At 35.2% G+C, this 17,092-nt stretch overlaps 2 protein-coding genes across 2 annotated transcripts; one reads left to right on the forward strand and one right to left on the reverse strand.

The window, feature by feature from the left end:
- Positions 1-5,963: 5,963 nt before the first annotated feature.
- Positions 5,964-6,249, reverse strand: RB195_003856 (uncharacterized protein; the record flags this gene model as incomplete). Its single annotated transcript, XM_064201694.1, has 2 exons — positions 5,964-6,124; positions 6,210-6,249. The coding sequence occupies 2 exons, from the start codon at positions 6,247-6,249 to the stop codon at positions 5,964-5,966; spliced, it is 201 nt and encodes a 66-aa protein (XP_064057575.1).
- A 306-nt stretch (positions 6,250-6,555) lies between these two features.
- On the forward strand, positions 6,556-7,797 carry RB195_003857 (uncharacterized protein; the record flags this gene model as incomplete). Its single annotated transcript, XM_064201695.1, has 2 exons — positions 6,556-6,642; positions 7,642-7,797. The coding sequence occupies 2 exons, from the start codon at positions 6,556-6,558 to the stop codon at positions 7,795-7,797; spliced, it is 243 nt and encodes an 80-aa protein (XP_064057576.1).
- Between the last annotated feature and the right edge of the window lie 9,295 nt (positions 7,798-17,092).

The following is a 17,092-nucleotide window of genomic DNA, read 5'->3' on the forward strand; positions in this document are numbered from 1 at the left end:
TTCTGATGTTGAGAGCTTGTTCAAAATTCTTAACCATGATTTAGCCGAAATCCAGGAAAATCGTGCACAAACTGTTTACTTTACCTACCGTTCACTGAACAGTGACGTGACGGGATTCGAAAACAGATCAATCGTAGAGTTTTGGTACTTCGCTCACAACAACGCGTCAGAAATCGGTTATTATCTGGCCGGTTACCAAATCATTCATCTGTGGATCATTTTATGGAATTTAATTATGAAAATTCAATGAGAAGTCCTAAGTATAGCGTGGAAAAATCCAATACTTTCCAAGAAGTCGATTTGTACAAAAAGCAAAACAACAAAAAACAAACAAAGCAAAAAAATCAAAGTTTTCTATGGATTCATCCGTTCCGAGCTACATTTTTCTGTTTTCTCAGAGTAGAAATTATGCGGTGGTTGGAAATAGTACAGATATTTGTTCATTTTTTTCTTGATGAATTGAAATAGGGTAAATGTATGGGAGTTTCTAAATTTTTTTATTATTCAACATAGAAGGAACCTTTAAACTATTACAACATTTGTTAGTGTTATTATGTCTAGGAAGGGTTATCCTTCAAAAACCATATTCAGATAACCCAAAAAAAAAGAAAAATTGCAGGAAATATGTATGTATGTTTCATTTCCAGTCTAACATAAGGGAATGTGGAGGATGATTCAATTTTCTGCAGCATACATATGTTCGCAAACATAATTTCCTTCAGAAATCTTCTTCCCAGAGAAATTGTTCTCCTTCTTCAATTTATTCCAAACATATTGGCGAAAGATGAAATTTTCACTGAAGCTACATATCTTTTGCGAAAAAAAAAAAATCCTTCGTTTCTTCTAGTAACCGTATATATATATTCGTTTCGAATTTCTAAAAATTTACATTTTTGTGAAGGCACTCAGATAGCTCAAAGCTTTTTGTACTTCTATACTGGATGATCTATCTTTGAAAAACTGTCTTTAAAAACACTCCTACGCTGTGTTTTGCCACCCAGGTGGAAAAAATTGCAGTATTAGGCAGTTCCTCGGACTGGAATGAGGGAAAACACCTTAAGAACCTCCGTTACGCATAACAAGCGAAGAATTTGCATAGAGTTCCAGCTTATTCTCGCTCTTTTGCTTAAAATTCCAAAGAATCATCAGCTGAGCTCAAATTTTCTCGCTGTTTAAAAATAAAACATAAAAAATAAATAACTGGCCGATGCTTTCAGTTTCCATGGATATTATTTTTAACGTGTGATTTCCTTTTGTGGCCGATGGCCCAAATACCTTCTCAGCACCGAATCCGCCTTGTATCTTGTTCACTTTTAAAAAATAGGCGGTTGTCCAGCACGGGTCTCTATGGACACATTATAACCGCTCATTTATAAGCCGCTGAACGTGAATCGGCCCTCCTTTTCTTTGCTGAACTTTGCAATTGCTCATGTTTTTCCCGAAAACGTCGCTTCTTGTCATATACATACTAATTCAACCAGAACAATCCTATCTATCCTATGGGATGTGAAGAACTGGATGTTCTGGAAGAAAACTGTGTAAAATATCTTCTTTGGACTTGGAAATTAGAGGCGCAAGAGACTTTCCTTTCGTGCCGAATCGCAGCCATCACGTCCGATTGCGTGATAGTTTCGGAGTTGTACTCTGAGCCAGGAATTTTATGTTCAGCGATAGGATTTTTGTGTCCAGAAATGAGGGGTTCGTCAGGTTTTTCTCCTTTTTTTCTGGAAATTTCATTGAAAATGTACCATGGTTAGTAGAGGTTCAGTACTGACCCGACTTGCAGCAATGAATTAACGGACCGTATCATTAGGGTTACAAGGACAATTATAAAAAAAGGTATTTAAACACCTGGAAAAATTTGTGCTAAAATAAAAAGATGTCCTTCACTCATTCTTTGTTCAATTTAAGGTCGAAAATAATAATGCAGGAAATTACCGAAATGTTCCATTAGCGTAATAAATTCAAAAACATGTTATAGCAATAGCAAAAATATGCTCATCATAATAAAGTGGGGGATTTTATTACGACACCAATTTTATTTTTTATCAGCGTTTTTCCCCTCAAATTCACGAGAACGCCAGTGATTGGCTTTTGGCCAACAATCCCACAGCGCCATTCCGCCATGCAAAATGCAATTGATGAGCGAGCTCACGCTCTCCTCTTTCTCGCTTCCTATTTACGGGAACAGTAAAGGATAACCATAGAAATGCGTTAGTCCATTCGAAAATCCATTCGTATTCCGGAAAAAAACTTTCAAATACAAAGATCAGTGTTTTTTTTTTTCTCTGAGCAGGTTCGTTTCACTTCATTCCTTTCCCATGAACCTTTGCCTCTCTCCTCCCATCGTTCCATAGTGTTTGTTTGTTTGTTTCTTAGCTGTTTCATTTTCTAAACACCTGTAACGGTTACTAAGTCGATAAGAAGCTACTGCCTGGTGAAATTACGCAAACAAAAAAATTGGAATAAAATTTGGAATAAATAAACACTGTCTGACGTTCATCCAATTTCCGTTTCGTAATTGTTATTCGATGTATTTTCCTCCTCAATTACTTCGACGTTTGTTTATGGCTTCAACCTCTTAAAGGCATCACCCCACGATTCTGAGGTCGTACTGGCTTCAGGTGGAATACTCATTTACGAGGTTGTAGATAATGGAAAGGTGGGTGACTCAGTCCATTTCGGTCCATTTTTTGCTAATTAGCATAAACAGATGGCCCAAAAGGTGCGACGTGTGTACACGGCTGGCGCGCTCCAATCGAACTCGTCGTAGAAAATAGCGCGCCGGAACACTCCACTCGAAGCCGTTTATTCCGGGCCGTTTTTTTACAGCTATTAGGTAGAAATGGACGGGATCACTCCCATCTCCTTAATCTACGACCCCGTATACGAATGATCCACCTGAAATCCGTACCACCTCAGATTCGTGGGTTGATCCCTTTAAAAACGTCTCGTACGCTCTTGAAATATTACATTTACTGTTATTTTTATTTAACCACCAAACAAACTTCAATTTTGGCCTCAACAAGAAGTTCCTTTTCGAAGAGCACCAAAATCAGCAATTGTGATCCACCACAAAATTTTTAAAATTTTTCAATTTTTTTTGTATTCTTAGACATCTTCAAAATGACTGAGATGTGCGAAATAATGTGATGTAAATCCAAATTCTACGGGGTAGGACTTCCTAACAAGCTGTAAGTTGTTAAATGACTGCTATTTTAAAGGCGTCACCCCACGAATCTGGAGTGGTACGGATTTCCGGTGGAGTATTCGTATACGGGATCGTAGATTATAGAGAGGAGGATTATTCCGCTAATTTCTTCCTAATTGCCGTAAAAAACTGCCCAGAAGGTGCGGCTTCGACTGTCCCGGCGTGCTACTTTCTACAACGAGTTCGATTGGAGCGCGCCAGCCTTCTTCACGCGCCGTATCTTCCAGGCCGTTTTTTACGGCAATTAGGAAGAAATGGACGGAATCACACCCTCTCCATAATCTACGATCCCGTATACGAATACTCCACCGGAAACCCGTACCACTCCAGATTCGTGGGGTGATGCCTTTAAAGAGGATGAGAGTTGTTTATCCGAGATGGGCGTGGTCTGTTCGGATATATTGCCGCATTCTCGGATACACATCCGTTTTACTCAGTAATACGTCTGATTTTCATATGATACACTGTTTTTCACACATTTTTATACACTTTCTAAGATTTTTCTATCTAGTAAGATATATATGTGGATGTATATTTTTTATATGATATATTTTCCAACTATTAAGAATTTGCTCTTTATTTTTTAGCACTTTTTCTTCAAAGTAGAAGTGCTAGGATATTATTTGTGGGGAGGGGATGTGCAAGGTGGGAAATGTCTTCTTCGATAATCCTGGCTGTTTTCAACTTAGATGGACAGATCAGTAAAGAATCACTTCTTCTCAGGTGTAATTCTTGGATCGCAGTAGCAATAAGGAGAAAAGTAAACAAAACACCACTTCCCAATTCCTCTCCTCGATTCTTGAAAGCCGTTTTTTGTTCGTTTTCTTAAAAATTTCACATAAAATTTTATGAGTAAGATCTAAGGATCTGTTGTCTTCTACGATGCATTATTTTATGTACATAGGCTCCATCAATCCAAAACTCATTCAAAACCAGTCCAATGGAAAAAATTCTCCTGCTTTTGTTTTCAAGGAGGTTTTCAAGAGTCATCCTATATTTTCTGGAGGACTATTTTCCGTTTAAAACTTCATTTTTGTTTCCATACATAATTGATTTCATTCTGTTTGTTGAAATCAGCTTTCCTCAGCACCGTATTTTTCTAAATTTTAGGCGATTCTAGCTAGGAACTCATTTTAGACATAGATTTTTATCTTTCAGAGTATATTTCTTTAATAAAACCTTTTCTTTTCCAAATCTTCCTTCTGCAAATAAAATATTAACCCGCTACAACTTTTCTTCCACAACATTAACTGAAACTCCGGAAGGCCTCCCAGGCACATTGACACTCATTATTGAGTTTATTTTAGGGCTGATAACGCCTATTGATTTATCCATCCTGAGCTGCAAATAACAGGAAACAGAATGGTTAAGTCTGGACATGCTGCAAGCCTTAACGAACCGAACCTCAATTAAGGGGATACGACCAAAACATTTCCAAAACAACATGAACGCTTCACATTCATGTAACACACGGGCGATTTTCTTAGCTTTTCCCAGGAGTATTCATTTGAATTCGTCTGCGCATTCTTCTACGAATTCCTAACTCGATCTCTAATTGAGGTACTCAAGGAAGAGGTCGTTAATCTAACAAGAAGTTTGCACGTCTTGGATAAACAAGCCACACTGATGACTCAAATATACGTACTTCTTTCTTATTTTCGTGATTTGTATGTACTCGTGGATTCATTCGTTTCGGGAACTACCCCTCATTGTGTTTAAAATGTTTTGGAGTAGCGAAAAATTGCGAGTAGAAGTTTCATTTCGTTTTTAGTGCTTCTACTTTTTATGGATAACATTTTATTGAGGTCGAGTAATTGGTAGATAGAAATGCACAGACTTTCAGCATAACAAGGGCTTCTTCCCATTTTTAATTCTAATGTTTTCGCCTAGCTTTCCCTTCTTCATTTTTACTTTCTCATTACGGAATTCTGCCACAAATCTCTTTTTCCAGAAGTTTCTGCGTGCAAATAGGATCAATCACGCTGAGGGCTGTGAGAAGAATTAAAGGCGATAAGGTGACATCAGAGATTCTTGCAGGCTCAGCTGCACCAAGAAACACCTTCTACTCGGAAAATATTATATTATATAATATAAATTATATTTTTATATAATATTACGAGTTTTCGACTAAGTGAAAGTTCAAACCGAAGTGGCTCGTAATCTTTAATTGGATGTCAACCAGAAAGAACATTGGATTTGCTGCCCTCATCGTGGTTTGAAACCACAACCTGTAATTCATGTAAAATTTTGAATTTGTCCCATAACCATCTTATTGTTTTGGGACCTCTATTTCTTTAACAAATTGTTCACCGAAAAAAACGATGTTTTAGTTAGTCAATGCCCTCAAATAGTGAAGAGTGACATTTTGATTGTACTTTGCGGCTTTGGTGCCACGGACCGGAATTATAGGTAGGAAATTATGCACGATCATGTCGATGACGACATGTGAATTTGTACCGGACCCCATTCGTATCGCAATATTTTGATCAAATACTAAAATCTTACATTTTATATTTTCCCATCACGCACATTTTATAAATTTTAGATTAATATTAATTTGGGTCTAGCTCTGGTTTTTGATCGTCTAGGGCTTGTTTCTATCTCAGTTAATTTTTTTTCCTTTACCTTATCTTTTTCAAGTGTGTAAATCCTCGTACATATAACACTAAGCCATAAGTGTTCAACAAAATTGCGACAAGTTTCTTTTGCATAATTTTTATGTGCTTCTTATTTATTCCTACAATTCCAGAAATTATTTCAGAAATATAACTTTCTTCACCTGTGCTAGGTAAGCTTCAACTGTAAATAATAATAATAATAATAATAATAATAATAATAATAATAATAATAATAATAATAATAATAATAATAATAATAATAATAATAATAATGATAATAATAATAATAATATAACTATGGCATTACGGCAAAATACGGCAACCAATATAAATATAGTAATTATATTTGAAAAAATAGCTCCTAACAAATACATACATACCGTTTCGTTCGTTCATTCGATTCCTACAAAATTTCATCATGCCCTTCCTATCCTCCTTTCATTCTATGTACTATGTTCTGTTCTATGTACTGTCTTTTTATTCTATGCACTGTCTATGTACTGTCCTTTCAGTCCCCTGAGGTCTTTTTCCCTTTAATATTCTAAATTCATTCTCAAAGCCTCAGATTTTTGACTCGCTTGTTATTATTTTCAATCCGGAATGACTATTTCCATTTAGGACCTTTTTTCGTTCTATCATGATCAGTTATCTAATATTCTGCACTAGAATCACCTTTATCTCATAAATTAACCACATGAACTGGATTATTTCTTGAGGTTTGAGGTAATGGACGCCTCGAGGCTTGGGAGGTACTTGGAACATTCCGCAGCTGCTCTTTTTCTTTTCTTTCTTGGAGCGGTTCGTTACGTTTCTGTGAGTCTTGAGTTCGAGTGTCCGAAGTAAAGGGGAGATGAGCAGAACCGTGCTCAAGGAAAGCAGCCGGGGTTGAAAAGGAGCGCTGTTCTGAGTGCAATTAAAATAAATTAGAAGAACTTCTGGAAAAGAATAATTGACTGCAAGGAAAATTACGAAATAATCACGCGTAAATATATACCAAAGATTAAGAACTCACAGCATAGGTCAGGATACAATTTTTACCTCATAGGAGAGCTAATACTTTTTTCTAAGCCAGTCGATCAGAAAAAAATTACATTTCTCAAAATCTAGTAGCGAATGAGGTGATATGAAAGGCACTAAAACGATATGAAGCCGACATTGTGACGTATTTTCTCTAAGGATTCAGTTATTTAAAAGAATACAAGTTGTTCTAGGAATGGTTGGGAGAAAATTGCTCCAGCTTTTAGTGGTTGCTGAACAAGGAGCCAAATAAGTTGCTCCGGAATACTCTTTTCACGGGTTTCACTGCCAGATTACAAAAAAAAAAAGCAATTTGGTGACGTAGGCCAGGATGGAGCGTTGTGACCATGAGAAACTGGGATGTAAGCTCTCAGGGTTCTGTAAAACAAACCTATAGTTCTCAACCCTAGGGGCAAAAACATATTCAGCACCATCTGGGATCCCCAGAACTGCTCAAAAACCCCTTCAATCAAAGCTGAACACCTGTGTTCCTGTGATTTTGTCGTTCATAACAAATCCGATAGGGTAAGGTTTTGAAAATATTTGAGAATCAAAAACTCATTCTATTCACACCGTTTGCAACTCCTTGTTCCTTTGAAACGTTTTTTTTTGTGGAACGAAATGCAAGTATGAATAAATGAATAAAAAATAAATAAATAAATAATAAAAATAAATGAAAAAAATAAAATAAATGAATAAAACTCGTGTGGGAATTTCTTCCTTAATTACAGAAGGAGAAAACGCTTAAAAGACAAATAATGCCGTATTTGTTTACTTGGATAAATAGAGCTACAGATTGTTGTGGATGCGATCTTGATTCAATGGAACGGCAACAAGAGATTCAGCGATGCAAACGGGTCACATTCCATTATCGTCGTGTTGGGGATTGCCGTCGCTACTTCCCTCAGAGGAATATACACTCCTTTGGCCGAGGAAATCACTCAGTTATAGCGCATACACATTTTCCTCTTAGGCTACAGTTATTTTACGCCTTCATCTTGGTTACTGTAATGCATTAAATTGTATAGTAATTTATCTTGTACCTTTTTTTTTATAAGAATTTTATGAGGTTGTTAGTTCTCAGTCCTCATCAAAGATTTAAAGCAGTAATTTCACCATCTGTTACCGATTAATGCAGTCAGTCAGAGGATTTAACAGCCCCATTACGAAGAAAACAGATATTCTGTGTTTTTTATTTCACTGGATGTAATTTTTCGACCAGATGGACCAGATTATAGCAATATTTCTGTAATCTGAAAATATGGAATTACTTCTCATTCACTTTGTTTTTTCGAGAAATGTCCTCATTGTCGACTGCTGATGAAGATAGTTCTTCGATTTCTATTACTTATTTTCTGATAACTCCATCAAGCTCAAGGAATGAAGTGATTTGTTGGATTGGATTTATTTTTATCCTTCTTATTTCTCGTTATTTGTTACTTATCATATTTATTTATTTATTTATTATTTTCTATTAGGTTTTAAAACCTTTTTCCCTGTTTCTTGGACACGTTTGAATTTACTCCTCTGATTTTTCCTCTTCTAGTTTATTTCCGATTTCCGATAACCGTCATTTTTGCGGTGATCATGTGTCTTCTGCTATGAGACCTTTTGAAGAAAATGAGTTCGTTTACTCGGGCAGCTGAGACTTGAGGCTCCCTACCTCCTCATAGAGAGAAATTTCTTTAAATCTTTAACTGATTTGATTTTTGAATTGATTAATTTAATTGCAATTTAAAAGTTTCTAATATCACTTCAGAATGTGTTAAAAATCGCTGCACATAAAAACTGAAGTATGTAGTTCCTCCTATGTATGTAGCTTACAGTAATGTGAGGTCTTCTTTCTTTTCTTCAACTTTTTCTTAGAGAAAAACAGGAATACCTGGATAATAATGCATCCCATCTTTGTTGTTTCCATGATTTATTTACTTAATTGAAGTTAGCATTTTAAAACAGTTACAAAGTCAAAAAATTTAGCGTTTGTTAACGTCACCTTAAGTGATTTGGTCGAAAGTGCACAAATATATTAGTACATATATACACGGTGTGTACGAACGTTCGTATGGTCATATTTCCCGAGTTTTTCTCCCCTTCTATGGAGTCTGACGCTTGTTTTATTTGATTACTGTAATAGGATCCAAATATTTCTAACATCCCGTAGTACACAAATTGTGGTGTAATACTTTTTTTATGGAACTTCTCTGGTTACGGTGTGAAAATGTTCCTTCGTAAGATTCTCATTTGTGTAGAATTATTTTTATCGCTAGAGAAAGTGCTTTTCTTCTTCTCTTCCCTTTTTTTTACCAGATGTTTTTTTCTCGCTTTCTTTGAAAGCAAACTATTTAACTTACTTATTTTTATCTACTCTGCGTGCTCATACATTCTTTAAGTATAAAAAAGTCTATTAGTATAAAAAATCTTGTTTTTTTTTTGTCGATTCTACTATTTCAAAAATTATTGTCGGTTGTTTTTATTCCCGTAAGAAGGGCATGTATTAAATTAGCAATTTTGTTGAAAATACACTTTTTCCCTTTATCGTCACCGAATTTTCTGGATCTGCGATGCATAGATAATTGCTATTGCTGGCAGCGATTCTGTTTTTCATAACATCCTAATTGTTCCACTATTCCTGTGAAAAAGTCCTCTTCCTCTTGTTTCACATTATTTTCTGGATCCACATTCTTTGCATTATTTGATATGGATCATAAACGGAACGTATGTATGTACCAAAGGGGGACCAGTTTTCGTGGAGAAATTTCCCGTCGTGTCCGTGTTTGTGTGATTTTCGTGCGCTGTCTGACGTTTTATACGATGGGTACGCCATTATGAGAGTTTCTAGTCGTTTGGATCGTATTCACATCCGTACTGTAACACTTCCTGAAATGTCAGGAATTTTCGCAGTATATTTCCCATACTACACAATTCGATGCTATTTGAACATCTGACTAATCACGTAATAATAATAATAATAATAACAATAATAATAATAATAATAATAATGATAATAATAATAATAATAATAATAATAATAATAATAATAATAATAATAATAATAATAATAATAACAATTAAAATAACAATAACAATGGTAATATTGATAATAATAATATTAGTAATAATAATTAAAATAATAATAATGGTAATAATAATAGTACAATAATAATAATAACTAAAATAATTGTAATAATAATAACTAGAATAGTAGTAATAAATAATAATAATAATAATAATAATAATAATAATAATAATAATAATAATAATAATAATAATAATAATAATAATAATAAATAATGACAATATAAAGATAATAAAAATAATCCGCAGAAATTCTCAGAATAGGCTTTTGGCGTTGTAACGATGCATTTCCAACGTCTCCACTTCCAGAAAATTTGTCCCATTCTAATGAATTGTGTATCATTTCCATACATTCTTTCCTTTCGGATTTTAACTTTCTTTCTATGACTTTCTCTGCTCCCATCAATATACGCTATTGTATTTTGTCATCCTTTTCTCTCATAGGTCAAAAAAAAATTCTACTACCCTCTACGGTCGTAAGGAGGTAAGATGCGCAAATTTTCATTTGCTTCATTCAGCACATAGATCTTTTCCTTGTTTTTTCTCACATATATTTTCCCCGCTGTCCATCCCCCTTTTCACGAGGCTGTTCCCATATCTTTATCTCCTTTTTCCATCTATCATCCTCTCTCCTGTTTTTTCTTAAACTTTTTCCCCCAGTCCACTGCACGCTCCGTTAACCATCAGATATTATCTTCTCGCTCGTTGCTTTATGTTTAATTCTGCCGTCGTGTTTCTTACTTTCCGCTCCCATTCCTCCTTTTTCACTTCATTTCCAACCACTAAATATTTCTTTTTCTACCACTCTTTTTCGTTCATTTATGTGCATTTCTGGATCCTCTTTGACAGTATTCAGAACTACCACATTTGCGTCATGAAGTACTAGTACTAGACCACTTTTGCTTTCCTCATTCTTCCTCAAAAAAAGTTTTATTTCTGTCTATAGATAAAATCAGACTGTTTTCTTAGTTCTTCATCTTCATTCGAAACTGAAGCGTCTACAGGGCCTCGATCAGAACTGGTATTCTTATCCGTCCTTCCATCTCCCTAATTTCCACTGGATATCACGATGGCGAGTTACTAGAGGAGCAGTCCCCGGTGACTCCTTTATTAACGACATTTGAACAGGAAACTTTGAGGGAAATTGGGATAATTTCAAAATTTTTGAACGTTAAACAGTGTGGGTTATCATAATTAAATCATTATCCGTCGTTCACTATTGGATCAATGACTAACTTCCAGGTTGAATTTTTCCTGATTCTTGGAAATTTTCAATTCTCCAACTCTGTCGTTCTCGCTCTTCTTCTGAAATTCAAGAATTACACACATCTATAAAATAACCTTATCTTTCCAGCTGCGTCCCGTTAAGAAACTATAAAATAAAAATTTTTTAGGGCCCAAAAACATTGATGCGCACTGTTCAAGCGATACCAAGGTTAGGGTCTGCCCTTTCCTTGAATTCCTCAGGCAAGTCTTCTGAGACTCGTTCTTGGATGAAGCTCCGCCTAGTCTGTTCATTTTGGAGCTCACACGTTCTTAACGGAATTTTATTAGTATCCAAACTAGCTAAGTTAGCGTATAATAGTACACATTACGTCGAATTCGATCTCCAAATCAATTCTGGATCCGTTTATCCCTAAAGTAAGTGACGTAAATAGTTCATGTGACTGCGATAGTCAAAGTCCATCTGTACTTTTCAGTGTGAAGAATGAAAAAGTCGGTTCGGAGAATTTCATGGAAAGAAAAAGAGCTCTTTATTTATTTTTTGCTATACAGTCTGGAGTATTTTTTTATTTTACAGTACAGAAGTTAAATAATGCAGTTAACGTCTTACGCCTTACATATTCCCACAAATGGATCATTGTCCTTAACGCTCTCCGTAAAAACATCTACATATTCGTGACATTGCACACATTACGTGCTTATTTAATGGAATTTTGTTTTTTGTACAGAAGCAAAGCATGTTCTGAGTATTAAATTACTCCTAAAATATTCCCATGCTTTTCGGACTTATCATCGAAAATTTTTAGTCGAAGTACAGGAATAACGCTAGGATTCAAGAGCACTCAGTCAAAAATAACCTAATTATCTGCCGATGTGAGTTCTTTCTCTGGAATTTCTAGCAATTTCCGCGCCGAAATTTCGATCACATCACCTCTTTTATGGAGCTGTGACCTCAGCGTATTCGTCTGTACACAAAAAGCTGGTACGGCGTTTCTCTTTTTCTGGATCTTTCCTCTTCCGGAGAAACATAGGAGATAATTAATTTATTTAATTGAGCCGGACACGAGGTTGTTACAATCCTTTATTCGTAGCTGTTCCCGTTTCGGGAACATCGCCTTCTTCAGAGCCCGGAAAAGGTGAAATCGAACGTGATTAATCCGATCAAACACCTTATCCGCCAAACAAAGAAAGTCCTACGTTTTTTTTTCTTCTTCTGGGCCCATTACCGAAACATTATCGAAGGCCGAGGTTCATCGGAAGTCGTTCATACATGAAGACATGGAAGAAAATTTTTACAGTTTACTATTTACAATTGTTACACAATTTTTTTTAGCAAGTTTCTGAAACTTCAGTACTTAAAAAAATCTGTTGCTCTTTTCTTGGACCTGTTTCTCTCCTATGAAAATCAACTTATTCTTTTCAGCATTCACATTTTATCCTTTTTTTTTTTGTTCTTTTTCTAAGTTCTCTAAGTTTCTACATGGATTATCAGAAGCACATTTTCTGTCGAAAACGACTTTTCACCCAGGATTTTAGGACGTCGATCCTATTTATTTTTTATTTCCTATTTTATCAAGTATCTGGCGACCAAACTCTGGTTTTGTGTTCATTGCTCCTTGCTTCTGTAATAGTTAGTCTCTCTGCCTCGATTTCGTCTGCTTTCGACGTCACCACAGTTTATTTGCCTTTTCTTCTCTCAAAGAATTTAAAGAAAAATGTTAAGCTTCGTTTTTAGTTTTCCATTTTCCTTAATCCAAGGTCACTAAGTTGTTATCTGCGTATCTGAGCGACTTCAGTACATATTTTGACACTATCGAGCAAAATTTGCTACTTTTCCGAAGGATTAGGTTACTGTATTTGCAAAAACTATGATCTCGTTGCAGAATTTTTTTTTCTTTCCAGCACGTGAATGTGAGAAAATTCGAGAGAATCTTGATCTTATAAATGTTGCAAATGAGTTTTTTTAAAGCGTTTGATGTGTTCTCAAAAAACTTGCACTTATACCAAGTGGTTTCCATTTTGTTTTCATCCGTTCTTTTCAGGAAGATCTCTCTTTTGAATTTTTAATTATTGCTGAATTCACGCTAGTTTTTCGGTGAACATTGGAACAGCTTCAAAGTTTGCATAGAAGCTGGCGCTAAATGGTAGACGCAGATTTCTTTTTTTTCAAGAAAAAAGGCAATTTTTTTTTGTTTTCAATTCTACCCAGGATTTTTACATCTGTGCGTTGTGGATTTTTCTTATGTTCCCTTCCCTGTTCTCGGATTTTTTCTAAATTTTATTTCTCAAAAATCGATGAAACGATCTCTGAAAAATGTCTATGTTTACTTTTAAAATCAATATGTACTTCGACTTGTTGCTAAGGAATTACTTCCCAATAATTTCTGTTTATTCTCTGTCCGCAAGCACCCATGCTTTTTGGATGTATATTCTATTTGTAACTGTGAGTAAGAAAAAAAACCAGGATTAACCATCTTTCTTGTTCAATTTCCTACCGTATTCCTTAAAAAGTTAAAACTGTGTTTGAACTTTTTCGTAATCCTTTTCTCCTTATCGTTGTTTTTTAAAAAGTGCTATATTCTATATACTATATTAGTATCCTGTATTCTATGGCAATAAGTTTTATTTCTTTTCTCTTCTAAGAGAAGTTTGATGGAATTTCCTTCAGAAAAAAAGAGACTGGAATTGCCGCGATGATTTCAATTCATATAACGATTTTATCTCATCTAAATCATTATCGATCAATCAATCAGTATTTCTAGAAGAGAACTTTCCCAAATCAAAACAGTACAAGCGCCTAGTGTTCGATAAATAATTAGTGTTAGCGTTGGTGCGCCTGTTGTTTGGTTTTACGCCGAATCCACCTCCACCGCATCCGCTCTCACATTACTGATTTCATTACAGTCCTTTAAGCTCATCGTCCAATCCTATCCCCATCATTTTTTTTCCTTTATAGAGGTGTTTAGTGTGTCAATCCAGTAAAATAGTTAAGGGAGTAACAGATCTTCTCAAATTAATCACCGCGTTGTTTCCGCTACCGTCCAAAATCAATTAAGGCTTTTCAGACGTTGACAGATGTTTCTTGGACCAGGTGAATTTTCCCGGATTCTTCGTATGATCTCGGCATTTGTCCCAGGACTCATGCTTGTTGCCATTTCAATAAGATTATTTTAGTAGATTTTAAACGTTAATAGTGGCTGATTTGATGTCTCTTGGTTAGATGTCATCGACACCAACTATGTACAACTTATTTTATGCAACATATCTCTGTGGATTCCCTATTTTTGGACACGATCTAACTGAAATCAAGAGCTTTTTGCAATCGCACTTTTGGCATAGGTGAGAAATCCGAGGAACAGGAAGAATTCCTGAGAATATCTTTATCTTTCTATCTTAATAAGGTAATAAGAAAGGAATTAATTTATCGCCAAACTATAGCCTATACACATATTACACTTTGTATTCCTATACTATAGAGTACCTTTTCCTTGAATCCCTGACGCTGTATTATTCGATGGAATGATGTGACAACGTGAAAATAATACATTATATTGATAATGCTCTTCTATATACCTTAGAAATGGTAACTATTAAAAAAAACGAAACTACAGCTTTTTTCCATGTAATCTAAATCTAAAATCTCGTTTAACTTTTTTTTGTTGTAGATATCTTTACATAAAAGCAGAAAATTTATGTTCACCTGCGAATTTGTCTTATTTTAAATTATTTTCTTTGCAAAAACTATATAGTTTATTTTGTGACTTATTTCACCTCTCCTTGTTTCCAGTTGACAACTCCAATATTTTGAGTTTTTCTGGAACAACAGGAGCTACATACTAGCACTAAAGTTTAGAACAAAAAATATATGAAGAAAAAAGAAAGAAAGGAAAGAAAGAAAAATGTGAGTGAATACTATCTGAGCGTTTCGCTGAAATATTGAAACGTAAGCTGACATGCCTTCAAATAAGACTTAAAAAAGAAAGGAACTTTACTAAAACAAAAAATCGCAGGTTTCCAAGAAGAAAACAACCAAGGACTTGTCCGGATAGCAAACGACGATTACGGTAAATCATTTGTACTTTTCTGTAATATTTTCATCGGCACATCGGTGTTTTCTCGTTGTTACTGGGCATCATGTTTTCTTCTGCTACTATTGCTACTCAGTGCAATCGTCAGCAGTTCTCATCGCTTCTCTACTGGTCTGTTGTTTTCGACTAACGCTTGTCGTTCAACGATACCATTTAATTTAACAAGGATTGCTTCAAACAGCCAACAACAAACGAGAACACATCCATCGGAATCGTATAGCGAAAATCGCAAAGAATTTCTCTTCTATTCTCTCTTTCTCTCTCTCTTCTTTCTCTGTCTCGCCGCGTTTGTATGTCTTTCTCACCTCATTCTACATCCTCTTTCATTGGAATTATGTATATTTATTTATTTATTTATTTATTTATTGAAAACACCTGCAGGTGTCCCATAAAACAACAACAACAAAAAAAAACAAGATGGAACAGAGCTCACCAGAATGTATGTTTGTGCAAATTTGCGCATTTACATGTGTTCCCTCTTCCTTCGCTCCTTGTTCTGAATCTAATTTTAGCTAATTTCACCTTTTACAATGTTTTCTTCGTATTTTCAATACAACAAGTCGTTACTCATGTTTAACCTGTCCTACTTCCTTCTTTCGTTCCTCTTCTTTCTTATTCTCCTTAATTACCTTGTTATTTCTCATTTTATATTTCTATCTATCTCATTCTATTAACCTTCTGCACTCCAGCCTAGTCAGGTACACGGAAAACCAAAAACTCCAGGAATTTTTCATTACAAATGAAAATCTTTTCCCTTCCTAATCCTAGTCATATTCTATTTATTTCTTATTTTTTTGTCATATTTTATAAAGCAGAAAATATAGCTATTCCAACACTATTTATTCGTTGTAAACACCGTCATGGGTTATCTCATGTAGTTTATAAGATAGCAGCGAAAGAAATTGTTTATATTCGGAAATTTCTCAAAGGATGATATTTTTGGAAGCAGTCAACCATATGAATTCGAGGATTTTTTTTTTATTTCCCAAGGGAAATATCACAAAACTCTCAAATATCGCGTCGTTTTTCTATTTTTTGTCTCTTTCAACACATGACGCAGTCTCATTTCTTTCCTCCTCGCAATATATGAAGCTTTTTGTTAAGCGAATTTTATTTTCTTTATCTTAAGGTGCTGAAATAAGGTAAACAAGCGTGTCGCCGCTACGGCGACAGCGGATTTGTGGTATATATTTTCAATGTCGCACGTACGGCGACAAAGGAGGTGAAAGGAGGGCCAAAGTTGCTCACGTATCAATCCACTTGGGACCCGCCAACGCGTTTTTCTGGAATTCGTAATCGTTGAGGGCTTCGGAACGCATGTCCGCCTATACAATGAGTTGCGGGGACCAGCCGATGATCAAATCAGTGTTTTTATCCTCCCAAACAAGTCTGGTACCAATTTATCGACCACGTAGGGATGGAAGGCAGGGTGAGCACTAGAGCGGTTTCAAACCCTCGACCGTGTGGCTACAACGGACCTCTAACCGACTGCGCTACACCCGTCCTCTCGTTGTAATGGGCTGTTCTATATTTTTTAAAGGAAAATATTTACTCTAATCCAGTATCCTTTTCAATTCCAACAGCATGTAAAAGCATCAAATATCCAAAAATTATTCTTAATCATTCCAACAATTATTCCTCAAACTAAAATAAAAAAAAATTAAAACAAAGAAAAACTAAAATAGAAATCTTCTCTTTATCATACATAGCTTCGAACCACACTCTGTTTATAAAAATCAGGAAAAAGGACATTTTTGGAGATTTTCTATACCTGATGCATTCGTGAATCTCAGTTTTCTGTTCTCTATAGTTTATAAATATTCTATACAATTTTTCTCCTTTTCCCCAACTAATGATCT

Source organism: Necator americanus, chromosome IV (genome assembly GCF_031761385.1).
Source record: "Necator americanus strain Aroian chromosome IV, whole genome shotgun sequence".
Classification (NCBI taxonomy): Eukaryota; Metazoa; Nematoda; class Chromadorea; order Rhabditida; family Ancylostomatidae; genus Necator; species Necator americanus.